Source organism: Oxyura jamaicensis, chromosome 1 (genome assembly GCF_011077185.1).
Source record: "Oxyura jamaicensis isolate SHBP4307 breed ruddy duck chromosome 1, BPBGC_Ojam_1.0, whole genome shotgun sequence".
Classification (NCBI taxonomy): domain Eukaryota; kingdom Metazoa; phylum Chordata; class Aves; order Anseriformes; family Anatidae; genus Oxyura; species Oxyura jamaicensis.
Genome location: NC_048893.1, coordinates 65,443,066 through 65,470,872, shown reverse-complemented (window position 1 = coordinate 65,470,872; position 27,807 = coordinate 65,443,066). Strand labels below are relative to the sequence as shown.

The following is a 27,807-nucleotide window of genomic DNA, read 5'->3' as shown; positions in this document are numbered from 1 at the left end:
TATTTTTTTAAGTGTGATATTTGCAATACTGAGACAATCAATGAAAACTCCATAGTTTCTGTACAGTGAAGTGAATATCCAGTTCACCTCACTGTACAGAAACTATGGAGTTTTCATTGATTCACTCTCTGAATAGAAAGAACTGGAAAATTGGTGAAGGTGGAGTGGGGAAAGTACCTTTACCATACTGTTTGGTCCTGACAGAGCCTTCTCTGAAGTGCACTTGAGCTGTGGAAGATGGATGATCAAGTAGAACAGAATAGTACCAGACTACTTTGAAAGATGGACATTGTACATCCCTCTATCTTAGAAATAATTTCCAAACAGGTTTAATCCTCCACCATACAGCTGAAGTATCAGGGAAACATCACATCCTAGCTACCAACAGAAATGAGAAAGCTATTGCCAAAGGCAACATGCAGAATGCAGTTCCCATATGGATAGCCTTAGGCTATTATATATTATCTACCGTGTAATCATTCAAGAGTACAGATCAAACTCCATTCCTTTTCCATCCTTCTGCCTTGTGCTGCTTTCCAGTTTCTGGTTCAGTCTTCTAAAGTATTTTTGGCTCTACATCATCCTTACATTTAATTCAGAACAGTCCCATTGTCTGGTAAAGGAGCTGCCAGACTCTTTGCTAAGCTGAACAGCAGACCAGAACTAACCAGCTTCCCTGCAGTAAGCTAGTGACCTCCAGAAATTAACCGGAAAGTGGAAGAGAAATCCCACAACTGAATTGAGTGATTCAGGTGGATAAAAAACAGAATCCGTGCATCTTTTGCATCCTCTGTAATGAGATGCTAGAAGAGTGAGAAAATGAGAAGCTAATGCTTCTGTCATCCAAAATCTGAAGACTGTTGTGTTTGGATAGCAAGAAAGGTAATTTTGATATCAAGTGGGATGGCCAGTGAGCCTCCTTGCTTCAAAAATGAAAACCAAAATGACAATTCCAGTTAAGAGCCAGACTTATCTAACAAGATTTTTTTAGATGAAGCCCAACTGATTGAAATGAAGACTGTTTAGAAACTTTTAAACTCCATTTCTAAAAAAAGAGCATTTTCAGATTACAGGGTACTATTAACATATTAAGTGTCTTACTACAGTCTGTTAAGAAAAGCCCCAAATCTCCCAACATTTGTTAGAAGTGTGATCTTATTTCCAGTGCCCGGAGAAGCAGTAGGTAATTACAAAACAGACAGAATAGAAGATAAGAAAAATCATTATGTCACATGACCTTGAATTAGAGTGATTGCATATTAAAAAGCTACAGCATTACCTCTTGTGAAATCAATGGGAAAGCTCTCACCAACTTCACTTGGGAAAAGTTTTATACAGAAGGTTTACTTGGTGAACACTTGGGGCATCCTACAACATTGATAAAGGTTACAGCAGTTCTTAATGAGCAATCTAATTAAGATTTCTACAGTTTCTACATAATCACGTCTAATTTACTGTACTATAAGAGAAATTAAGTCACAATTGTTGTTTTTGCCAAACATTTAAGTCCCAGTGCAGGGGAAGGGAAGGATATTTTGTATCTATTCATGCATTAGAAATTTGTTTTGAAATTTGGAAGATGCACAAAATTTTGAGGGAAATGGATAAAAAGGACAGAACAAAAGGTTAATTAGTACCCCTTTTGCAAATGCCTTAATGTCTTCCTCATCTCACTTTTTGGAGGAATTTTCTCACTAGCTGCAATTTTGTCACTTACACTTTTATGCCTGAAATAGTTTTTTGTTGTTGTTGTTTCTTTGAGGACACTAGAAAGCAGAAGGGCCAAAATGAGAGCACTTATTTCCCAACAGAATAGCAGACCTAAGTATAGGATCTTGCAATGGACACAGAGTACTTGATTCACCCCAGGAAAGTGCCCACCAGGGCAGACCTCCAGCATATGGAATTGGCATTACTTTTAAATGCATCTTCAGTGTGCATAAACACAAGGATTTTTCATACCCAGAAGTATGATTTTGACAGCTTTTTTATGCAGAAAAATTAGCTAGGAATAAAGAAAACGCCATATGTTAATTCTTCCAGGCAAGTGAAAATGAGCCAGCTGTAATTATAAGAGTTGATGTCCTTCCTTCTTTGCACTGACTCTTTAGCAAAATGTAGTTATTAGGTATGAAATGATGTACAAATAACTGAATGCAAAACTCATGTTTATATTCCAGGTGTTCTCCAGATAACCCTGCAGTAATTTGCCCTCACAATCAGGTAAACAACAGGCTCTCTGGGGGGTGGAACTTATACACAACTTGTCATGTAAGTAGAGAATAATTAATTACACTCTTATTTACAGTTTGGCTGATAAGAGCATTAAACAGCAAGTAACAAGAAGAATTCCAAGGTGCTGAAATGTTTACTCTCACTCCCTCAATAACTAAACACAAGTGATATAAAAAGGATTTGGCATTGTATTACAGTGTGGCACGTCACAGTGATGTAGCTGGGTTTTTGTAAAACCAGAATCACAGATGCCTCTGTCCTAAAGCTGAAATAAAATTTTGCTGTGCTCCACGAAGCAACAAAATATTCTAGATGGAACAATAGTCTTAAAAGTCATGAAACTCGATTATCTGCTCTGAGGTCCTATAGGACCCCATACATTAATCAGCTTTTAATCTGAGATACATCTTTGATTCTCCTGTATTTTCTTAAGTCAGCTATTTTTACCGTTCCCTGGCTCCACTTTTATTTACATACCTCAGCAGATATATCAAGAGTAAATCAAGAGATTTGGACACTTGTCTTGCTAATTCCAAAACCACAGATTTCTGCAAAGAAACCAAGAAAGGGGAACCAGAACCAAACAACCAACAAAAAAGAAGACATAAAGCAGTTACAATATTCATGCCATATGCACTTGCACCCTGTTTAATATTTCATTCTGGTAGCACCAGGACACCTACCACAGGTCTCTTAACACCTCTCTGAATAGATGCAGTTATGGTCACACTAATGCACTGCGCTCACCAGTGAAACATGTAAGCTGTTCTTACTTTAAGTAAACATGAGGGCCTAAAATTTCAAATTACAGTCATAAAAGTAAGCTAAAAGGCAGAAGGGAAGAAAGAAAAGAGGAGGAGGCAGCTTTCATTTGAACCATGAAAAAGTAATTCACTGGGATTAGCATATGTTATTGCCTTTGCATATTATTTTCTGAATTAATTTCACTGCATCTGGATAATGATCTTAACTCACCAAGTGCAAATAAATCAATGCCAAAAAAGTTATACTAATTGGAATAAATGGCTTTAAGAGACAAGAAAGTGGATGTACAGACACTTTTATAGGTCACTACTTAATCTGGCCCCAAGGTCACCAGAGAGCAAATGTTGTTGCCTTCTGGCGGCAGTAGATAAGCCTGCCTGGGACATGTGGGCATAAGGTTGGTCCTGAAAAACCAGGGCACTGCAGCATGAACAGCAGCCTCAGCAGAGGTGGAGGTTGCACCGGCAGAAGAAGCACTTACCCATCCCTGGGACAAGTCCAGTTTTCACTGCCCTGGTAAGCAGCTAAAGCTCTGTCTACCCAGAGTTGCAACAATGGTGGAGGGTGGAAGCATGGGTCAGGAAGGAAACGTGGATTTTCCACATAAATGATATTTTGGAGTCAGTCACACAGTTCTTTATTTTTGATGATAGGAAAGGGAAGAGCAACATAAGTGAGAAGGATTCCCACGCACTAAATTACTATCAAGCCAAACTGAGTGATGGCCCTAAAAATTATAACCAAGGTATGTATGCAAGCTCCCTCCAATAAACCCAGTGATAAATGCTACTTATTCCTTTCTGTAAAGGGGTGGAAGATTGGCAGCTGAAAATGAAATATTCACATGGGTATTAGCTATTATTCGTTTACTGCTGCTATTATTCAGTTCTGAAGAGAGAAAAAATGTTCCTAGCCACTCAGTTTATTCAAGATTTAAAAAAAAAAAATCATATTACCATAGGATTCAGGCATTACTTTATGAAATTTAACAGCTTATGGGTCTTGACATATGTTTAATTATCAAGCAGTATTTGAGTTGTTTTTTTTTTGTACCCACACTATTTTATCTGTATTTCTTACTGCATGTATATCAATACATACAGTAAGTACAGCTTGTAATAAAAGCAATGTGTTATTTTGATTTGAGAAAGGGTTAAGAAGCCTAAACTAGTAATCTAGAAAATAAAATTTCCTGTGACAAAAGAGAAGAAAACCAGATCTGTCCCATTCCCCAAAACAAAGCAGCTAAAGAATCTTATCCACATATCTTATCCACTGGCACAGTCTGCTGACCCACTTCTCTGCAACCAAGGCACAAGAAGTGGATTGCATCCAGGAGGATTTGTGAAAGCTACATCTCCAGCCTTGTTTCTTTCAAAGAGCTGTCACGTCCATATCACATGGCATTTCACAGACTAATTTCAGCCTTTCAAAGGGTGTGTATCAATTTCTTTGAGTCTGAAATCTGTGGTTTATAAAACAATAGCAACAGTAACAAAGTCAGAGAATAAGATAAACATTATGCAGCTTGACAAGAACACAAATATATTATGAACATTGATTACATTTAAAGAACATAACAAAAACACATGAACAAGAAAAACTCAATTTCTTCTGTATAAAGGAACTGCCACAACAGCACGTTAAACCATGAGAATCAAAAAGTAAATGAACTCAAAGTTACTAAATGGAAAGCAGCAGGGAATATGAAGTGAAACAATGCAGTTCCACTGTGAGCTGCATGAAGCACCTAAGTAAACACACAAATGAAAAAGAAAGCACTTTAAAGATGATTTTTCTTCTGGAGTTCTTATTTAAATTTACTAGCAATAAGGAGGATGCTTTATCAATACCTTTTCATATGACAACTTTTAATGAGCAGATAAAGCACAGAAGGAACTGATGCTATTACTGTTCTTACTACAGCTTAACATGACATCTCTGTGCCAATTCTGAACTGTTTGGTGGACAACGCCAAGTAAAAAAACGTAGAGAAATCTAATCAACCAGTTACCAAAACAATTGACATTTTCTTAACTAGTTCTGTGCAGTTAAGTACAAGAAGATTCTATAGACAACAATACAATGAACAATACCAATTAATTGTGAAACCTTTACACTTTGTGGAGACCCAAACACTGGAATCTTCTATATTAAATTACCTTGTAATTGCATACCAAGTCTTATGCTTTTGTCTTGCAATACTGAGAATCCAATGCAGGCTACTACATAGTCAGAGCTGAGTAATCACTTGGCTTTATATGACCTCTAAAAATCAAGTTAGATTAAAAAAAAAAAAAAAAAAAAAAAAAGTTCACATGTTAAGGTTTTAAATATTTTGGAGAGAATAGGGACATCAGGAGTGTGACAGCTCCCTCTGTTTACTTCTAGACAAGTAATGTAAATACAGCTTGAATAGGTACATTGTAATGTATCCTAGACACAGGCTGTCAGACTTTTTTTCTTCTTCATAAGCAAGCCTTGCTCTTGGATGCAAAAGATTAAAGGGTAATGATGTAAGAAGGGCAATCCTTTTAACAGGTTAGATAAGCGACTCAGAGTTTGTATGCCTCTTCAGGCTCTCTGCACTAATAGTTTGGACACACAAATTTATGCAGTTCAAGGGAATTTCTCCTACTAGCAAGAGAATTGTTTCTCATGCTTTTTTCAATATTTTTACAATAAGAGAATATGTGCTATTGAAATGGAAACACTACCAAAAAGCATTGGCCAAACTCTTCTGTGCATCCAAAAAGTGAAGTGGAAAGTCACTAATATTAATTTCTTTGTTTCATCCAGGTTTTCTTGGTTCAACTCATAAGATAAAGAAGGGAAATAAGAGTGATTAGGTTTCAGTCATCATCACTAAGACTTCAGAGTGCAATCCTGACTATAAAAGGCAGCAGAAGTTAGTTCTGGATTTAAAAAATCGGGCTGAAACTTTAATATTCACTTCCCATCAATGTTCTTCTAAATCTCACAAAGGGCTTAGAAAACCTTAGTCCAAATGACTTCATTCAAAACTGCTGAAATTACCCAGAAGCTTTCATGAACAAGAGATACTGAAATTCATCTTCTTTCTGCAGTATAAATTCATACACAGCCTGAAAGGTGCATTTAAGAGATATGAACTTCAGTTACAACATCCAACAAGTCTAACATGAGTTTCAAAATTACAGTGAAACCAGAGGCCAGGCAAGTTTCACTCTGGTGCTTAATATTAAAGAAAACGTTTTAATATCAGCTCTAAACTCTCAAATCCAACCTCAGGTTTTGGCAACGCTGTAGACTGACACAGAATGCAATCATTTATTTCTTCTTGTATTAAAGGGGGCAGAAACAAAAATGACAGGGAAGAAAACTGGTATTCAGAAAATACTAATAACCCTTCTCTCCAACAGCTGGAAGCTTTTTCTTGAACAATGGGGAAAAATGAAGGTAGAATGTTTCCAGACATCCATCCTTTCAGCACCACATGTCAAAATCCAAGAAGCAATTTTGCATTAATTAAGTTTGAAGTTGTTGTCAATTCTCAAAATGTCATGATTTTTTGAAGCACAAAAAGCCCCCAAAGGTCTTGTCATATACTGCTAGAAACACTCTAGTCCTCACTTTTCCAGGTAACAGAAAGCTTTTAAATGAAATTTCATTTGAAACTCTGTATTCAAGGATTAGAGGAAACTTTCAACAATGTTTTAATGTGGTCTCTGTGGTCCCAGATATCCTCTCCCCATGTTTTCATATGGGCCAGAAGAGTCAGCATGGCATGGAAACAGAATCACAGAATCACAGAATTTCTAGGTTGGAAGAGACCTCAAGATCATCAAGTCCAACCTCTGACCTAACACTAACAGTCCCCACTAAACCATATCCCTAAGCTCTACATCTAAACGTCTTTTAAAGACCTCCAGGGATGGTGACTCCACCACTTCCCTGGGCAGCCCGTTCCAATGTCTAACAACCCTTTCGGTAAAGAAGTTCTTCCTAACATCCAACCTAAAACTCCCCTGGCGCAACTTAAGCCCATTCCCCCTCGTCCTGTCACCAGGCACGTGGGAGAACAGACCAACCCCCACCTCGCTACAGCCTCCCTTCAGGTACCTGTAGAGAGCGATAAGGTCACTCCTGAGCCTCCTTTTCTCCAGGCTGAACAAGCCCAAACCTGGCCACAGAAGTGATCCCAGATGCCAGGGGCTGACCAGAACCAGAACACCTCCAGTTTTGTTGCTGGATTCATCCCATCTCCACCTATAATAAATCAAATTTAAGGAATCTGGTCTAAGCAAGTTGGATTCATGCTATCTGGACTGGGATAGCTGGGTTTGGAGGTAAAGTTATCACACCTTAGCACCTATATTCAGCATCTGGGACGAGCAATACCCTCCCCTCCACTGACTGGATAGCAATGTACATGTCCTAAATGGCTACTATGGGGCAAAACATATCTCACCCCCCAACACAGGTCTCAGCTGCCATTGAGAGGTACCAGAAAGCAGTTTCTCCATCTGTGACGAGAAGACCTGATGCCAACACAGGCTGGTTATCCATTGCTCCCAGGCTTTCCCATTGCAAATGCAGCTGCACTTCATTGGCAAACAATTTTAATATGGTTATGCTGCATGCAGACCAATTCTGCTGCTTTCTGCTCATGGAAGCAGTCCCACTGAGTTTAACAGGATTACACATGCGAGAGGCAGCTTGGCCCCATGCCTGCCAGCTCCGGAGCCATGGAAACACTATTTTTCTGTGCAGACTGCTCCGTGGCTGTACAGGCAGCGGGTGCTGGCTGCATCACGGCAGCTCTGCTGCTAACAGTAGCTGACCCGATTAGACTAAAACAGATTTAGGAAGAAGTACCTCAGATATAATCACATCTCCAGATTGCACTGCAGGCCTGTCCAGCCAAAGGGCCAGTGAGTAATTGCTACCAGCACAGGGACACACAGTCCCAGACCTTGCTCCCACTTGTGTGAACCTGCTCAGTTCATTTGGTCTCTGGTGCGTTGGATCAGGCTTAAGCTTCAAAGGCTAGTTCTCCATGTGCACTCTTTCTAAAGGGCATGTCTAAATTCCAAAAAAGCGCTGTTCAGAAGCTATACTCTGCTTATAGCAGTCTAAGAGGCTTGCTGGACCTCCACTCAGGCAGGAAAAGTCTCATCCAAGCCTTCTGAAGCCTCATGAAATGAGTAAGTGGAAACAAAGCCAGACAGCAAAATTCAAAATTGAACCTACACTACTCGTGCTGCATATGTAAAATAACAGTTTTTCCTCTTTTTTTCTCTTAGTTTTTACAATCAATATGGATTAAGCAATGCAAGAGCAATGCAATGATCCTGCAGATGTTGAGCCAATCACTAATTTACTGAGCTACCCAAGCAAGGAAGGATTATTTTACCTAATCAAGACAGCACACAGTATTTAAGACAGAATATTTGCATCAAAACAGACAACTCAGAATTATAAATATTGTTGAGTCTGAAATTATGATTGTTAATCTTTCCTCATATTACAATGTTCTGCTGACATACATTGTAAATCACTTCCCCTTGCTTTCAGTAGATGAAGCTATCACTCAAAATGCTCAATTATAAATCTGAATACAATTAAAAAGGTGAATTTCCTTTAGTTTTACTGCAGAAGGGCAATGCTGATGGAATAATACCAATGTTAATGCATTACCTATGACTGAAATTTGGTCAGTGATTGACTCATTCCTGTGGTCAGCACAGGCAGCAGTTCTCTCTCCTGGATCCTATTTCCCTCTCTGCAAGTGCATTGTGCATGACACGGGCAGGTTTCAGAAATATATGCCGGGTGAGCTGTATAGATGTGAATTGCAGCTAGATCCCAAACTCTTCATGAACACATTCTTTCTGGGGCCCACCTTCCACATCTATAAAATGTACACATTAATATGAGAGATTTTTTTAATCAATTATGGATAAGCTGTTTTGAAAGGATGTGTACATCTATTATAAAAAAAAACTGGAAAATATAACTCATTATCTTCATTTCTGTATTAATTACAGGAAGATAAGATTTATGGTTTACAATCTGAAATTAAATGAAGGTATGGAATCATTACAATATAAAATACTGCATCGTTAATTTTCATTTTCCTATAGGGATGAGATAGACATTAACAAGTACATGAACACTAGCGCTAATTCTCTCTACCCTTCTCAGTACCTTTAGGTGCCAGGATTTAATTATCCTTTGTCCCATGGTAATCTACGTAGATGCTCCCACTTCAGCAGAACCTCCTGTCTTTGTTGAAGTATGAACCTAAAAATAACTACACTTCCAGTGCAAAACTGTACTTCACCAAAGTGCAGTCAAGCAAGCTTTTACACTAGTATCGCTGTCAAACCATTTAAGAGCCCTACAGATCTTCTATAGCAGTGATATTCTGAGTGCTTGGGCTGTGTCAATGCAGAAATATAATAGGAATCAGTTTGCTGACCAAGTGAATGCTTGTAGTTTAAGTTGCTTTCTTTACTAAATAATAGCAGATATTTCAAACATGTTTCATCTCCAGACTCTTCTTCAACCGACAAATGCCATGCACCTAGAACACTCTTACTCAATGATGAATCAGTTCTTGAAAAGACAAGAATGTGAAAGAACCCCCCTGGGTATAATCGGTCTGGTCTTCAACAAAATTTCCACCATCCTTTACTGGCTATCCTTATTCCCCATTCACAAAGATAACCAAGAAAATATGTTACAGTATGTGAAAGGCACTAGTCCCAGCACACAATTACATCACTAATTTCAGGACAGGACTATAAAGCCCTTCACTGATGCAGAACCTATTTTTCCCAATAGCCTTCCTAAGACTTCCCACAAAACCAACTATGTAAGATGTTGAAATACTCACAAGATGAAACATATCTGAAACTTCAGTTTACAGTACACCTGCCTCCTGCTCATTTGGGGGAGCAAAGTTATCTCTACTTGTGTTTTTTAGATAAAGAAATTAATAATAATTGAAAAAAGAGACATTGCTGATAACAATGCACAGAGGACTTGCAGCAGTCTTTGGGACAGATCAACCCCAGGATGTTAGGATGAAGCAACAAGAGCCAGGTGAACCTAAGAGTTAACATCATTGTAATAAGTGCTGCTACTAAACACAAGGTGATGTCATCATGGAGGCTGTATTTTGGAAACCACTATCTTCATCACAAAGCCATTCTTGCAGTCAATACCCAAGTTGGCTCTGAGGCCTGCAAGACAGTCTGAAGTAAAAATCATCATTCAGGAGAGCAAGTGCTCCCATCCCTCTTTAGCCAGGTAGTTAAAAAACATCCCCAGGACTTGTGATATGGGTCACTTTGTTGAAGTCATATATTCCAGCCTTATGTGCTGTGCTCAGCCGAGGTCTACACTTGCAAACAGGTGCTGGGAGGAAAAGGCCCTTGTCTATTCACAGTCCCACCACATTTATACATGCAAATATGGTGGAAAGAGTGACAAATTTCCATGGAAGCAAGCTACTGCTTTGCCAATCCACCTGCAGTCATGTTAGTGCTCAGGACTAAAGAAACTGCACTGCTGGACTTGTGCGGAAACACATGCATAGATCCTTTTGAAGGTCTTTGCAATGCTTCCCAGTGTACTCAGAAGCATAAAGGCAACATTTTCTTCTCAGCTCTGTAAGTCATCCTGCACACAAGCAGCAACCTCCACACTGAGGAAGCCAAACCCACCACTTATAGAAATCTCCAGAGCCCTAGTAGCTCCTACAAGCAGCATCCAGCCTGACTAGCAGACATCCAGAAACAGGAAGATTCATAAAACAGTGTAAATGTGACAGGACAAAATTTCAGAAGGAATAAAAAAGATACCTGCAAAGCCACGTGACTTATGGCATCTCCACCTGAGGCTTGCTCGTTTGTCCTGTTGTTGTGTCTTGCTTCATCTCAGACCCTTTCTGCTACTACATGACCCATGTCACCTCACACTCTACCAAAACCATCAGCCCAGCTGCACTACCTGCATGGCACACACCAGTGATGGCACAGAGATGATGGGCAATAAGAGGGATATCTCCCTTAGAAAGGGCCCTCCATCACCCCACAGCTGCAGCTCACAGATGTCATTCAATTCCTTTTATATGAGATCCTGTGCCAAACCACCAGCTCTCCATCTACGAACTAGGAAACTCCTGTGAGATCCTTTGAAGACACGCTGCACAAAACAGGCTTCTATGGTTCTAGTTCATTAGCTATTTGCTTTCACAAAATGGTGAATTGACTGGTTTTCTAGCAAAAGTATACAAACTTATAATAGTAATATTGAAAAACAAGAAAAACAAAAAAAAAATTCCAGAGAAAGCACTGCTGTTTCCTGATAATGTAAGATTAAATCCCAATATGTTATGTGGAAGCAACACTGTTAGTAATTATGGGTATAGAATTTAGTGGGAGTCCTGATGTAAATCGTAAAGCCACAGCAATAGTCCTAGAAAACCTATTTTATGGGCCATCAAGCTGTCCTGGGTTTAGAGGAAGACCAATTTATCTACCAGAAAGCCTGGAGTATGATTAATGGAAGGAATGTGTGTAATTCAGACAAAAAAAAAAAAGACCCCAACAAACTTCTGTTATATGCTTTCCAAGAAAAGGTGAAAGAAATAATAATAAAAAAAAAAAAATAGAAAGGATTTGGAGCCCCATTTTTTTTTTAATATTACAATACAATATTTTTAAGAGAAATAAACCTGGCATAGCTATGGCCAGCTGAGCTGAAAGTCACAAGGACTAGCGTTGGTTTTAGTTGTATTTGGTAAAATCAGTGTAAGCTGATAGCTTTCGATGAGGTTCATTTGAATTCACAGTGTAGGTGACTAAGCGGAGTAATTGGCCCACTTTTTTCCTGTGAAATCTGATCTCTATTTGAATAGCAGCTATTTTCACTGAAACAGTCTTTTCATGTAATCATAGTATTTTTGTGACTATTTAGCATTCCACTGGAAGTTAACTACTGAGCTCTGCTAAATGCCTGCAAATGGCGTACAGAAAACCCTTTCCTACAAATGTTACAGAAATGCAAGCCAAAATGTTTCTTGGAGAAATATAACTTCACATACTTAGAGAGTAAAGCAAAATACTTCAGAAAGGCAGTGCTGCCAGTGACCTAGGGAGGGTGCGTTTGATGCCGGTGCCCTGCAGACTCCAGCAGTGCCAGTGGAAGGGAACCATCGCTGAGCAGCATGGGAGGAGAGCACAGGTGAAGTAGAAGGGTAAGAAGCAGGCTGGAGAGGAAAGAGGATGAGGAAACAATAGCCAGGGGACAAAAGCTACAAAGGGGAAGTGTGAGAAATTGGCTAGCATTTTATTCTTTGAAAACAATACACATCTGACCATTCCTCCCTCTATTTTTCTTATACTTAAAGAGGGCTGAAAGCTTGGGATTGAAGTGTTCTTTCTGGAGAAATTAAGTATTTGCTGGAAAGCTGCCTGGGCTTTTCTGTCTTAACAAGAAGTACAAAATATATTCTGTTGGTCAATTCAAGTTGTTGTTTTACTTCTCAAGCATTCAGAAGCCCCACCCTTTACACTATTTTTTTGCACAGCATTAATAAATAAAACATCCACATGCTCTGCCATTACTGTAAAAAAAAAAAAACTGTAACGCAAGCCCTCAGAAAACATCTGAGCTGAGGTACCACAGCAGTTCCTCTATGGTTGGCACAGGCTGCATATCAGAGACAAATGCACCAGCACAGGTCTGTCGCACTGTGGAGGAGGACACAGCATCTGCCTCCTCCTGACAAATCATATACTCATTAAGGTTGGAAAAGACCTGCAAGATCATCTGGTCCAACCATCCTCCTACCACCAATATGAGCCACTAACCCATGTCTCCAAGCACCAGGTCCAACCTTTCCTTAAACACCCCCAGGGACGATGACTCCACCACCTCCCTGGACAACATGTTCCAATGCCCGACTGCTCTTTCTGAGAAGAAATGTCTCATTTCCAACCTGAATCTCCTCTTGTGCAATTTGAGACCATTCCCTCAAATGACCTCACAGAGAAAGAACCAACAGAAAGCATGGTGTTGCCACCTTGTCTCCAGCTAGAAAAGCTGCACCTTTCTCTGCAAACATGAAGATAGAGCACCCTTCTCCTCAGCAGAACTGCAGGCATGGAGGAGCTCTGTTAGCAAGGTGATGTTAGCAAGCCTGCCTTGGTGTGGCACATGGGCAGCCAAGACTGGGACATAGGGGCAGAGGGATCCTCCCAGGCAGGTTCCCACCACCACTGTGCTGAATCCATCTTTGTGGTGCACCTGTATATGCTAACAGCCAACATCAGCGGGCAATTCCTGGCATACTATGGCGGGAGTTACCAAGCCAGGTGTGGTATTCTGTGCCCTCTCCTCCTCTTATCCAAATGTGGCTGTTGTTACAGGGACAGCTCAGGACAGGGACACCAGCAGGACACCAGTAGGCTGAGCCCTGCAGGTACTTCTCCTGGGCTATCAGGGATGAGTGAAGGGGTGGGGAATAGCCCATATTCACTAAGCCACTGCTACCTTCTGTTTCTACAGTCCCTGTGCTACAAGGTCCCAAAATTTGGCCACTGCTAACCTCTCCAATCCTTGGAAAGTGGCATCCACAGGGACTCCTCCATCACTGTCACAAAATTGATTTTTAGTTGTATTTTTTTTTAAGCAAAATAATATATTTGTTTCATACCTCACAATTAGAATAACAATATTTAAATGTATGAGTTAGTGCCAGTGGGGGCACTCACATTCAGTGAGTATCTTTATCCTGCCTCTCACCTAAAACAATTTATAGTTTGATCTGTCTGGTTACTTTGACATAGCTCCTTTAGCCATAATGTCTTTCTATTCCTCTAGTAGCACAGATTTAGCATTTCAGGCTAAGTACATATGTTGGATAAGAACATAATCCTCAGCTCTGGGCACAGGAGTTCATGGTAAGAGGATGGCTCTGCATACAAATTGAAAACACTGAGATACAGGGGAAAAAAAATCAACAAAAAAACAAAACAAATGTTAAACCCTAATATGCATTTTGTTAAGGCCTTCGGGCATCAGTAGAAATCATCAGTTATCTAGTTTAGCATCTTTCAAAACAGCGAGACTAGAGGGGAAAAAAAGGAGAGAAGAAAAAAGGGATATGACCTTTAGTCCGACACACCAAGTAAAGACTTTGGATAAATACTTGCAGAGAAGGAATATGCCAGTATACAAAGGGAAAAGGAGATAAATTAGACTAGACCATTTCAGTGGAGAAAAATCCCAAAGCTCCCATTCTTCAGACACTTTTGACAGCAAAGAGATGGATTTATCATGTGGCAGAAGGGGACACCCTCTAGTAGCCTTCTTAATATAGCGCATGCATTCCTGTGTGGGATGCAGACATCTCTGCAGCAAATCTGCTTCCCCTCCTTCTCACTGGGGCTCATCACCTAATGCAGAGGACTTTTCAGTATCACCACAAATATCCACACTGGGCATCCAGTCATCTGTAGGAATAGGGAGCAGCGTTTCCAGACAAAGCTATGAAGGATCAATACCAGGCATGATCTGACATTACTAGACTTTGTTCTCTAAAGTTGCAAAAGACACAAAGAAACAATGCACTGTGGAAAATGAGTACATGGGAAAGTCCTGTATCCACATGGAATGAAATTGTCCAACCATCACTGTTTACGTTATTTATAAGTTTTCTGAATTACTAATATCAGCTGAAATTGTGCATTTAAATTGCATTGCAAGTGAGGGGCTCTGCCATGTCAACCCGGAGTCCCTTTCCCACATGCCCTGTAGCTCTGCTGGGCACAGCATCACGCACTGCAGCCTCGGGATCTCTTCTTTCTCACCACCTTCCCTGCACAGCATGGCCAGAGAGACCAGCACAGCTAAATCTAGCTTTGAAGAGAGCCGGGATTAGAGAATCGAACTTTCTGAACCCATAGTCTGAGCACAGCTGATCTGCTCTTGGCCATGCGTGACATCTTGAAATCCTTTCTATCCATTTATTTTATGCTAAATATAAAGAGGTACGATAGTTTTGCCTCTTTCTATAAACTCGCCTCATTTTGTGTAAACTCTGTTCTGCAGGATATCTTCACACTTTCTGCTGACACTTCCACTTCACAAGTGGCAAGCACATTCCACAGAATAGTTTTTCTTTCTTCCCAAAATAAATTAAATCTGGCATTGTACAGTCTTCAGGGAAAAAGCATCATTTTGCCTATCCAACAGATCATATGAGATTTTTTTTTTTTTTTGAGAACAGTAAAATAAGATTTTGTGTTCTTCACTGGAAGATCTGACTTTTTAGAACTATAAGCAAAAAGCTTTTTTGCAGCGACACTGTTTAAAAATCAAGAGTCCTGGAACAGAATTGAAGACAATGAAGACAACAGAGCAGCAGCCACCTTAGCGGCTTCTTAATCCTGGGGGGGGGGGCCCCCCCTGTCTTAGTTTTTCTTTTTCTTTCTTTTTCTTTTTTTTTAAACCATGGGATGCAGAATAAAGGAATCTGTATTCTAGCATGGACAAGTAAACATCTGAAAGTATGAGCACCCATAATTTTGTGGCAAAATCTGTAAAAATGCTATTGAATCACCAAACATCCTCCCCTTTGACAGAGCAAATCATTAGTAATAAAATGCTAGTGAGATGCAGAGTCAGGCAGCAGAAGCTGTAATTACAGTCCAAAGTAACAGTTCCTTTGGAGCTCATTAACTGTATTGAGTACGTTTAATCTTGAATTGAATTTAGGAGCAGTGGTTATCAATACAAAAAGTGTTAGGGAAATTTCCAGAACTGATTCCACATATTCACTTTAGATATATATTTTTCCAACTTGATTTTTTTTTTTTTTTTGCAAGTTTCTTTAACTGCACATAGTGATGCCTGATTTCTTTACTTCAGCACTAAACCAGCCAGGACATAGAGGACAGCCCTGCTCCAAAACCTGTTAAATCACGTTACTCAACAGTACCCCTGCAGTGAAGCTTTAATGTTTTCCCGCATGCTAAAGAATCAAACTTGTAAAACATATGAAATACTGATTCTCCTCCCAGAAATGTAAGTCAGAGAAAGAAAAAAAAACCTTCTTAAGAAATGTGAACCCGTGAAATGAATGTGCAGTGATGGCAGATACCTGCCTGACTCTGCAGAAAGTGTAAGTGATAATTAAGGCACATTCTAACAACGACAGCACTAAGAATTTTATCCTTGATGTTGTATTTAAAGCTCAAGCTCCAAGGAGCAAGAGAATGTAACAAAATCAGCAGACTTCAGCAGAAGTGAAAGTGACTGTAAACCAGAACTTCAAATTCTACAAAGAAAGATAGCCTAAAATGATTTTTTTTTTTAATGATTAAAAAAAATATTCAGGTTAATAAGACAGTTTCGTGTTCTTTCAAGTCCCAATCAATGATTTTTAAATAAGTTTAATTGACTGTCATTCATTTCATTTGGGGCCCCTGAAGGTCACCAAGAGAGGTGGTGCAGTCTCTGTCCTTGCCAATACTTAAAACTCATCTGTCACAGCCCTGAGTCCCTGACACACTGGCCCTGCTTTGAGACTGGTCTTGGCCCAGATGGTCTCCAGGCATCCCTTTGAGCCTAAATTACTCCATGGCTCTAAACAGTTTCACGTGTCCCTACATCCTCACACAGCAACAGCAATCCTGCTCTGTACAATGCTATTTGCTATTTTGCTGTTAACCAGGGGACAATTCTGAATTGCCTGTTTTTTTCAATTGGCTCATTACAGCCTCTTGCTCCCCTTTTCCTTGCAGGCCATAGATGGTCAATGTGCCCTCCCAGCTATGCAGTGGGAGTAGGAACCTCAGTGTTACTACCAGCTTAAAACCAGCCAGAAGACTTCCATGAGACAGCCCAAAACGTAGGCAGCAAAACAAAGCTGTCCAGTGATATCCAACCACACCACAACCAGCTTATAACATGACTGTGATATGTGCCTCATCATTTTTAATAAATATATATACTTATTTTAAAGAATCATTTACTGTTTTTGACTTGCATTTACAGGCAGCCCTACATGGCCATCCTTGTCCATAGCAAGGAAAGCCAAGACTGCTTGTGCTACGTTGTTGACTCTCAGCACAGGAGGCGGTTGCACTAGGGATAAGAATGAGGAAATTAGGCTCTTCTCTGCTAAACACCAGATTAGACTGTAAACCATAAAGAACAGCAGGCACAAATGCATAGATAATGAACCTCCAGCTTAGAAAACCATATTACATTATTCTAGACATTTCATTGGCAAGATTGATCCCAACAGTTACAGCTCTCATATATTTTAATCATACATCTAGTACTCATAAGGAACTTTTAAGGCCAACAAGTCTGTATCTTCATCAAATAAAGAAAACCAATAATTTATCTGGAAACTGTAACACCCTAACCATGAAGTCAGTTTCTCCCACAGTACACATTGACAATGAACAGTTGATCCAGTACAGTCATTACAAAATACTATTAGAAAAGTCAACCCGCAAACAGGCCATGCCTTCACTAAAGGTTAGCTACAGAAAAAAAATAAAAATAAAATAAAAAAAAATGCAGAATTAACTATGCGTAATTGGGAGAGACAAAGCCTCCAAGATATGTTCTGGCATTTTCCAAAATGCTTTATTTATTTTCCATTTTATCTCCTAACCTCATAATGTCCTCAAACAAACTTATAGTATGAATGAAATAAGATCAGCTGCAACTATTCTAGTCATGCTGGTGAGACCATAAGGAATGCATTCTACCTCTACTCCAAGCTGAATTGTATGCACCATGTAAGGGACATTTCAGAGTCTATTTCCTCAACCTGGACACTTACTGCTTTCCTGACTGGCTGATGCCCATCACCTGGTGTAGTAACACTTACTGGGAAGAGCTGGTATCTGATAGCTAGTCTGTTTTGCCACCACATAAAAACCCTTTTGTTTTAGAATTGAGCACGTCTACCACTGTCAACTGGTCTCCAGCATATTGCTTTGCAAGAAGCCTCCTGCAAAGTTCAGGTTATTGAAGACAAAATATAAGGAGGGAAAACCAAATATGTGAAAGAGTCTGGGAGATAATGGCTGGCTTTACCTTGTACCTGAGCACAGCAGGGTAGAAGTTAATGTTCTGAAGTTAAAACACCCCATATTATCATTTGTTTTGGGGGTCACTTTTTGACTGCACTAGCCTATTAAAGAGAAAGGAAACAGCTGCACTGTCCAGACCCATATTTGAGTGTGTACCTGGTATTTGATCAAGAACTTGTTTTTCATTCATCCATGTATCTTGCTGCAATGCCAGCAAGTGGCTGTGTGTTGAAAATAACTTAAACCAGAACTCTTATTTGAGCTGTCCCTGAAATAGGCTGAGGAAGAGGAAGAAGATACTGATGGCTCTGCCTAGAAAAATAAAACACCCTATTTTTTTGCCTAGTGCTAGTTAACTTAAGTTTCCTGCAAAGAAGCTCCTCTTTTAAGAACAGAAGCATTCAAGTGTGCTCCTCTTATACTGGCTCCAGCAGCTGGATTACAACACACCGATTCTTGTCAATACAACTACTCGATAAGAGGGAAACCTGTTTAAGATTTATCCAAATTAAAAGTTCAATAGCTTAAACTCCAGATTCCAAAAACCAAAACAATCTTGTAGTCTGCAGTTTGCATTACTGACACTGCAGCAAGCCCAAGGTCAGTGGTGCATCATGGCTAGCTCTGTTATGTATGTCAAGCTTCATGGTATCACCTGGCAGAGATTGCAGATCTTCCCGCTACAGCTTGATCCAAAGCCCATTTTAGGCAACATAAAGACATTTATTGACTTCAGTTGGACTTTGGATCCATTCCCAGAAGCACAGTAGACTCTCTCATAGCTCCCAGCATCATAAGAATTAGAGGCAACCCAGCAGTTCTGGTTCCAGCTAACAGAGGTCAGAGTTGCACATGAACATTAGATGAGATCACAACGTTATTATCCATATTCATGGAGTGTCTCCATTTCTCTTAAATGATGGTGGCACTATATGGTGTCTTATCATTCTGTAGCTTTCATATTTTCCTACAATGCAGCTGAGGAAACCTGGCAGGACTTTTTAGCCTATGGAGTCTTAAGCTGATTTTCAAAAAATATATTTAAAATTTTAAAAGTATTTTTGATTTAACGCATTATGCTGTAATCCACCAGGAATAAATTTTATACCAATGATCATTTTTACATACACTTAAGTATTCACTAGGTATCCATTTATTCTTCAGAAAACATCATAATTTTTCTTATTGTATTTAATAACTTCTAATTATGTAAAAATCCCATCCCATCTGCTCTTATTCCTTTACACAGCAAAATTAGAGGGCTTGATTCTGCAGTCACTACTCACAGAAGGAGATGCATTGATTTAATGGACTTCCCTGAAAAGGGATTACAATATAGAATCCTCCAGTATTGATTTTGTGACATCATAATCTTTTCCTCAAAAGTGGACACTGATGACTCAAGATAATACCAGTGCAAGATTCGGAAGGGGCAGCTAAATTAGAGAAAGAAAATTATTAAAAGACAAACCTCCTAACTTACAGTAAGCAGACAGCCATAAAATATTAGCTATATTCTCTGTTTTAAATAGAAGTTCTCAAAAAAAAAAAAAGTTTCCAAGTGATATTTCTGTCTTTCATCTCTTGCCCTGCTTACAGTTACTTTCATGATACTATTGCAAGCTAGAGCATTTTTGTGTAGGTTAATGGGTTCCCTAAGAAGGGATTAAAGTCACATTGATTATTAATTATTTTTCGATGTTTTAAACTGATGTAAATGTCCAGAAGCTCTGATGAGCAACATCCTGTAGAAATCAATACCAAATAGAAACAAAATCAGAAAACAAAACAAAACAAAACAAAACAAACAAACAAAAAAAAACTCAGCTCCTGGGGAAGCAATTGTGACTTATTTCTGTTTGGAAGGTATACTGCCCCTTGGAGAATACCAGCAACTGGCATATATGATAATCACTTCTTGCTTATCTAGAGCATTCGTATTTTGATGTGTCTATCTTTCAGACTTCAGGCAGAGCCTGCAGATATTTTGCATATAGAACAAAGCTAGGCACAGGAGTGCTAAGCAAATAATAAATAAATTAATTTCATTGCTGTTGGAAAATGTTCATTTTTCTTAAATCTGCCTTTCAGTACTTTGAGAAAACACTAATTAGTGTTCTTTCTGGTCTTCTTCCGCCCTCTATCAAAGCTCTTTACTGTTCCTCATCACATTTTAATATACATATATATATATTTTACATTGTTTTTTCTTAATTGAGTTTAAATTTTTTTTGCTGTTAAATGGAATGAGAACTAGACCTTTTCTTCTTGTCTGACAGGTTAATGTTTACATATTAAAATGGCTCCTATGTGAAGAAAGAGTAAATGATCCTGAACAGCTTGAGTGTGGATAACAGACACATGCCAAACAGCAAATTACACAAAGGTAACGACAACTGGGATGGTCTGTTGTCTGCTCTGGGGACTCCTCTCAGCCTCTAAGAGCAGCTCTTTGGTTGATTTTAGGATGAGTCTAGCTTAAAAAGAAATGATTAAAAAGCTCTTAACATGGAAGGAGTTTCTAATCTAATTGATGACATAGTTGGAAGTCACCACAACTAAACTGGGGACCTGCAGGTTTATAGCACACAAAGCAGCCATCGTTTGTTCAAGTCTTGCTGACAGGACTACAAGACCCATGCTTCTACCTCCTATAGAGCACTGAGGCCCAACCACTTCAAAATCATAACTGTTAGATTGACAGGCAAAATTATCTGTTTATCCCAAAGCACTTAAAAAAGAATTTAGGTGTTTGGTGGTTGTTTTTTGTTTGTTTGTTTGTTTTCTTGGTTGGCTGGTTGTTTTATTTTGTTGTTTGTTTTCCTCCTAGAGCTTCCTATCTGCCAAGAAGCTACATCACATTAAATCTCTGACTTAAAACAGCATAAAGTCTTTGACTTCTGCCTAAACTACTAGCAGAGAGTTGTTGACTTTTTTTTTTTTACCTCCATTCAGCTGCTCTCAAGTGCTCAATCCCCATGCTTAGACATCCCACTCACACTTTTCCACCCCAATATTATGTTTTCTTCTCAGTCACAGCTCCTAACCCACATTCTCTTCTTTTGCCCGTGCTGTCATCTCAAGATCAGCATACTGAAAGCTGAGCTTATTACCTGCTAGCTCTCCTCCCTGTTACTATCAGCTGTCTCACCAACTTGCCTATCACTGATGTTTACTGTAAAGTATTTCTTCTCCAAACACATGCATCTGACCGAACGGAATGCAAAGATAACCACAGCAATTTGAGAACAGCACATACTACTTTTGCTGTGGTACAATGTGCTATCTTTACGGTGAGCCAGACATGATGCATATCATTTTATTTCTGGAACTCTGTTTAAAAAGCAACTGTAATTTCCTAGCATAAAAATGAAGGGGTTCCAGAAATGAAACACTGTGCATCACATTTGACTTACTGTAAAGATAGCAGTCTTCTTCCTTATGAGGTGCTCCCTTCACTGGCTGTATTCATTCAAGATCAGACAGTGCTTTGAAAAGCAAGGTAACCTTTCTGTTTCAGTTATCTCCCATTCTCTATTCATCTGTTATGTATTACGCACATTGCAGCTAGTACATGTTGCCACATTTCTTTCATAAAGATTCCTCTCTTTTCAGCTATACATTGATGGAAGCTTAATAGAAAAGTCATAATGGCTTTTGTGTGCAGAACATATCAATAAACCATTCTCTTCACTTTTTCTGCCCTAAGTCATGATGTTTTCTGGAATTTAAGTGTCTCCAATGGAAAAGGCAAAATGTCCAGCCAAGCACTGTCTCCCACAGTGACACTTCAAAGGTAGGTATGCAGCATCCAGTATTGCACCTACTTGCTCAAGATTAATACTTAGCTTCACTTGTGCTCCTAATTTTTTGTTGTGCAATGCCTAGGTCTTCAAGAGCACAATGGCTGTGATCCAGTAAAAGAAGGATGACAATGGTTTATCTCGATTGGCAGCAACTCACTAACTTTGGATGAGTCACAGATGAGACTGCAACCTAAATCTCCTCCAATATTCTTGCAGACAGAATCCTTCCATATTGGATATTTCCCCCTGAAATTTTTCCCTATCAGATAACTATCTCAGGCTGGAAATAGAAGAATGGACAAAAATAGACTGGCATGACAGCTCCTTTTTACCATTATACAAGTAATGAAATGGGCCAACTTACCTTAATGAATGTCCAATTCTTTTCTCAGTCTTTGAATATTTATTGAACAGTTTGTCATCCTAGAACTGCATAAACCTATGTAGTAAATTCTGTGTAAAGATTTTAAGACATTTTTACATTTATCAAAGTGTTTTTTTTTTCTTTACATTGCAGCCAGTTATATTTTACTGCAAGAACAGAATATTTAAAATCTGGAGTCATGGAAGTACAGTCACTAATTTACTACAGGATGAGTGCTTATGATGATAAAGATATATACTTCTCCAGGCAAATAATTTTAAAGAACGTGCAAAGTTAACTATGATCCTTTTAAATTGTTCATCAAAAGTACTTATTTCCAAAGCTTCTTTTTTTTTTTTTTTTTTTTTTTTGACATTTTTCATCCTGCCCCATATGGCCAAGTAATAAAAGCTCCCTCCTACATAACTGAAACTGTCTAGTAAAATGAATAGCAAGATAGATTTCGACAAAACTTTGTCTGACACTCATTTAACAGTCACTTCATGATCTACCTGGATTGCACTATAATGTTACAGCAGAAAACAGAGACTAATTTGGCTTCTGAAGTTCAGTCAGCATGTTGTCTGTGAGCCCTTTAATGAACAGCCATAGGATGGCAACAGGCAGGTCTTTATTCAGCATGGTCCCTGTCTTAATCCAAACGAGGAATCACCCTTGCATGCAGCTTCCAACTGAAGTGATGCTATTTAGAAATTGCCTTTTTGACCTCTTACAGTTTGAGTGTGGGGCTTATACCTCCTTGCAGGGCTGAAAGATCTTTTCTTGATGGTACACTATCACTACAATGAAACCAGAAAGTTGCTGGAGAGCAATAGCAGATTATTCCACTGGCAGAGAGGGTTTTGCAAGTGCTTTCTGCAGCTCTGTGAATATGAGTTGGCACCCATGCATCCTCTTCATTAGCTTTGCCCCTTAGAACCACCATGGTCTAAAAATAATCCATGAAAATAATGAAAGGAGGTAGAGATTGACTTGAGGAAGTTTGAGCTAAGGGTGACCATTCATTAAAAAAAAAAAAAAAATCTGGAAAGAAAAAAAAAAAAGTATACTTATGAAGAGAGCACGCTTTTCAAATGAACTGTTGAGATAGTTGCTTACTTTGACACTGCTAGGACACAGTCATGAGGAAGAAACAGACTTGTTTTCTCAAGATCTTTGGTCAGCATTGCTAAGAGAGGTAATAAATTCCAGAGGGACTCCATAACAGAATTCTCTAAATGTCCATTTCTTTTCTGTCCAGGAGAAAACAGTGGTGAAGTGTGGGGGTTCTCAGATGTGAAAACAGCCTCTCTCTTAAAAAGCAGTTTCTCCCAGAGAAAGAAGCAGTATCCTGATGGTTTGATCTTTGGTTCAGACTACTAATATTAGATGCAAACATTCTTGAAAGTTACATGAATAAAACCACATTTACTTCATCAGTAAGGTTGTGTTGAATGAAGCTTTTGAGCACCTAGATCCCTATGAACATCTTCATCCATGTGAACCTGAATTTAGTCTTCACAATACCAAGTTCCACAAACAGATGTAGTAGTGGACAAAAATCTACCCTGCTAGACAGAAAAATTGTCCTTGTTAGGAGAAAAAAGAGGGTTTTGCTGCATTACATACAGAGCCTGAAGAGCATATATAGAACCGTTATCCAAAGACCTCAGTCTCCTAGAAATAAATAAAACATTGCCCCCCCCCCTCCCCCGCCTCATATTTAAAGATAATCTTCCTGATGAGTATCACTCAACCTAGTTAGCGCATTCATGGACAACCCCTTTTTTAAAGTTTTCCTAGTGAGCGCATTGGTCAGATGCTCTTAGAGGTATAACACATTGTAAATGATGTCCCAGCATCAGGTTTCACATTTTTAAGATAATTTTGTCCCTGCCCTTAACTCTGCTTTGTCCCCCAGACATAACACAGCAAGAAAACAAAATCACACAGGTGCAAGCTCCTAACAGCATGAGATATCTGACATATTGGTCACATAATCCAGGGCAGAAAGAACTCCATCTGGTCAAAGCTCTGTGTATGGGATGCCTCCTGCTAGATCAGGTTGGCCAAGGCCCCATCCAATCAGGCCTTGAACACCTCCAAGGATGGAGCATCCACAGGTTCTCTGGGCAACCTGTGCCAGTGCCTCACCAACCTTACAGCAAAGAATTTCTTCCTGATGTCTAATCTAAATCTCTTCTCTTCTAGTTTAAAACCAGCCCCCTTGTCCTTTTTACTGTTATTTGTTTAGCTGAAGTACAGCTTTTCCTTTCAGATGTGATCAGCCATGCCTCTGCCACACCAAAATGAGGCAATTACAAAGCAAGCTGCTAAGGAGTATGCCTTCCAGCCATCCAGAGACTGAAACACTGGGGAATACAGAACCATTTAAAAAGGGCAATATATGAAGTCAGTAAGACTCCTACAGAAGAATGTTTGGAAGCGTTTTGCTGAAGCAAGACATAATGCTGTTCCTCTCCTAGGTACTGTAAATCCATATGAATAGCTGACCTCACAAATAATGCCTTTCTCCTGCTCGTTTCTGAACTAGACTTTGCATAAGAAAGCCACTGAAGAATGATAAGGGTTCAATATCATACTGCTGTTATTTACAGAAAAGATTACGGTACTGTCCTGGAGCACAAAATAACACTCATCATGCCGTGAAAGGAAAGTATTACTTGCCCGTAGGCCATAATCAAGTACACGCACTTGCAGTGGGCATCATCACTGTTTGATCTCACTTTGTCCACATGAGCAACTGCAGATAGGGTCAGGATTTGAAACAAGCTGGCGCTATTGCTTTACACCATGAACCACAACATGTGGAGGAATGAGAAAAACATGCTTTGAGCAGTTTTATCACTGTGCAAAGCTTGCTGGTGGTTTTAAAAATTGCCAAATGGGCATCAAGGACACATCAAGCAGATACAGAGTAGCAAGTGACATTTGGGCTGCTAATGCTAAAACAGTACACACACAAGCCTCAGTGTTGCCCCACTTCAGATTCATCAGCTCAATACAGCTGCTTTCCTGATTAAATTAAATCGATATTTCACCTGAATGTTAGTAACTCAAGGCTGGATAAATTTAGTATTTCTTCAACAAGTTAGCATAACTATACAGCAGAGAACTAGGGAAATACCTTGTATTGAAATTATTTTCAATTACTTGTCACTGAAAAAAAATCATATATGCAGGTTTGATATCTAACCAAAATCATAAACTAGTCACACATGGCATTACTGATGCACCTCCATCTTGAGGTACAGCTTCACCTTCTCTAATGCTACAAAATTCTGCAAGTGCTCATCATTTTTCTTCAGCTTTTGTTGCCCTTCCAGTCCCAGGTTTTCTTGAGCTACAGACTGGAGGATACATCTGGTTCACGGGATCAGAAGTTATCTGGTTCAGAAGTTAGGGTTACTTTCCAACCAAATGAAAACCTAAGGCCTTGGCTACCTTCAAACCTTTACCACTTTTCTTGAGGTTTATTTTACAAAGATAGCATTTTACAAATTTATAATACTTATTTCCTGTCTTGTTTTACCACAGTAATTAAAACGGCTACTTAAAACTGTGTGTCCACTTCTGTATTAGGAATCAAACTAGAACAGAAATTAACTGCAGATCCTTCAGCTTTATGCTGGGCCACGCTGTCCCCAGACTTACTTACAAAAAATAAAAATAAAAAAATCGCAACCAACACCATGAAATTCCAAAGAACAAAATTTTGTTGGTATATTAACATTTCATCTTGCATAAATGTATGTTTCAGCAGTTATGAAAATGAGACAGCTGACAGTTGACTACTATATGTGAACAGATGCTGTGAAAGCTTCCCTTTAAATAGTTCTGTCAATGCAACGTCAATTTTAGGAGTGACACCACTGCTGTTCTAGGACATGATCCTGCAAACTCTTATTCGCACAGGGAGCCCTGCTGATTTCCATAGAACATGCACGCTTGTAAGAGACTGACTGAAAAGTCATGCAGGTCCTTAGCTGCAGAGCTTTCCTTAGCACTGACTGACAAATATACAACAAAGTTTTTTAGCAGAGCAGAATACCATAGCTTGGGGCAATGCCGTTGACAATCAGTGCTATTCGCCTGGGTGTTTTCTTTCAGAAGTTACACGAAGCATATTAAATATGATTAAGGAGCCACTAAAAGATTGACCACGTAAAGATAATAATAAAAAAATCACGAGAAACGAAGCTCGCCGTATAAAGCAGAACTTTGAAAAATTGACGCGCCCAGCAGATGGGCAGAGCCCGACCGCAGCACCCCCGAAAGCGGCGTTAAATCCTGCAACAGCCGGGCAAGCGCCCCCCCGCCTTTGTCAGCGCCTTCCTCACGGTGCTTCTCCGGAGGCGGAGGCGGGGGGGGGACACCGCCGCCGCCGCCCCTAGGAGCCCGAGGGGGGCGCCCGCCGCGCCGGGCTGGCCCCGTGGCGGCCCCGCGGTGCTGAAGGACAGCTCGGGGCGCACCGGGCAACGAGGGGGGCGGCGGCTTTCGGGAGGGGTGCCACGGCTGCAGGTGGCCCGAGGGGTTGGTGGGGTTAGCCCTCGAGGGAACGGTGAGGAGGGCTGTTCGCCCGTCGGGGCGCACGGCGAGGGGCGGCACCGCCTGCACTGCCCCTGTCCCTCCATAGCTCCCCCGGCCCTACCGGCCCACCCCCGGGAACACAAAGCGGGGACGGCCGAGGCCGAGCCCCTTCCTCCGCGGAGCCGCCGAGCACACAAAGGAGAACCGGGGGGGCAGGGGGGGGGGGGCGCCCCCTCCCCTTCCCGGCACTTACCTTCAGCAGCACAAAGAGCCAGAGGAGGCAGGAGCGGGCCCCTGGCCCCCCCCTGGGCTCCCCGGCGGCGGCGGCCGGGCATCGGGGGGCGGCCGGCCGGGGGGGGCTGCTGCTCCTCTGCCCCCCGGCCCCCCTCCTCTGCCCCTCGGCTCCCTCTGCCTGGCTCCGAGCCGTGCCCGGCAATGGCGAATTGCGGCAGCATCAGGCGGCCGGCGGCGGCGCCGACCTCCCCGCCGAGCGGCGCATCCTGCCACCCCCCGCCCTTTTATTTGGGATTTGCGGCGGGGGGTAGGAGGAGGAGAGGGAGGAGGAGGAAGAGGAGGCGGCGGTGCCGGCAGCGGGGGATGTTTCCCCTCCCTCCCAGGAGTTTTGGCGATCTCGCCGCTGCACGGGAAGGGGTGGGGAGAGCCGCCTGCCCGCCCCGGTGCCGCGGTCCCCACCCCGTGGAAGGCGACCCTCGGGGGCTGGGAGCCCCCAGCCGCCGCTCTCGCTCCCCCCACGCCGCTCTTCCCCTCCCCACCCTCAGAGAAAGCGGGCAAAGCCACATCCCCCCCTTCCCGAACACGCACTCCTTGCCCAGCCTCTTCTTTCCGTGTCAACCGCCCCGCCAGCGGGGGATAGAAATGCCGGGGGGACAAGTCGCTGTCTCCGGGCACCCCCAGCCCCGCACGGGAGGTCCCGGAGCTGCCTCCAGCACCCGGTTACCAGAAGCACACACGGGGATTG

The 27,807-nt window shown here is 40.8% G+C and overlaps 1 protein-coding gene across 1 annotated transcript in view; it reads right to left on the bottom strand.

Annotated features, from left to right (window-relative positions):
• Positions 1 to 27,555, bottom strand: part of PTPRO (protein tyrosine phosphatase receptor type O) — a 161,447-nt gene extending 133,892 nt beyond the window's left edge. The window contains 2 exon segments of the mRNA XM_035346790.1: positions 27,082 to 27,169; positions 27,171 to 27,555. Coding sequence (XP_035202681.1) covers positions 27,082 to 27,169; positions 27,171 to 27,283 — 201 coding nt within the window. The 5' untranslated portion in view covers positions 27,284 to 27,555.
• Positions 27,556 to 27,807: the final 252 nt, after the last annotated feature.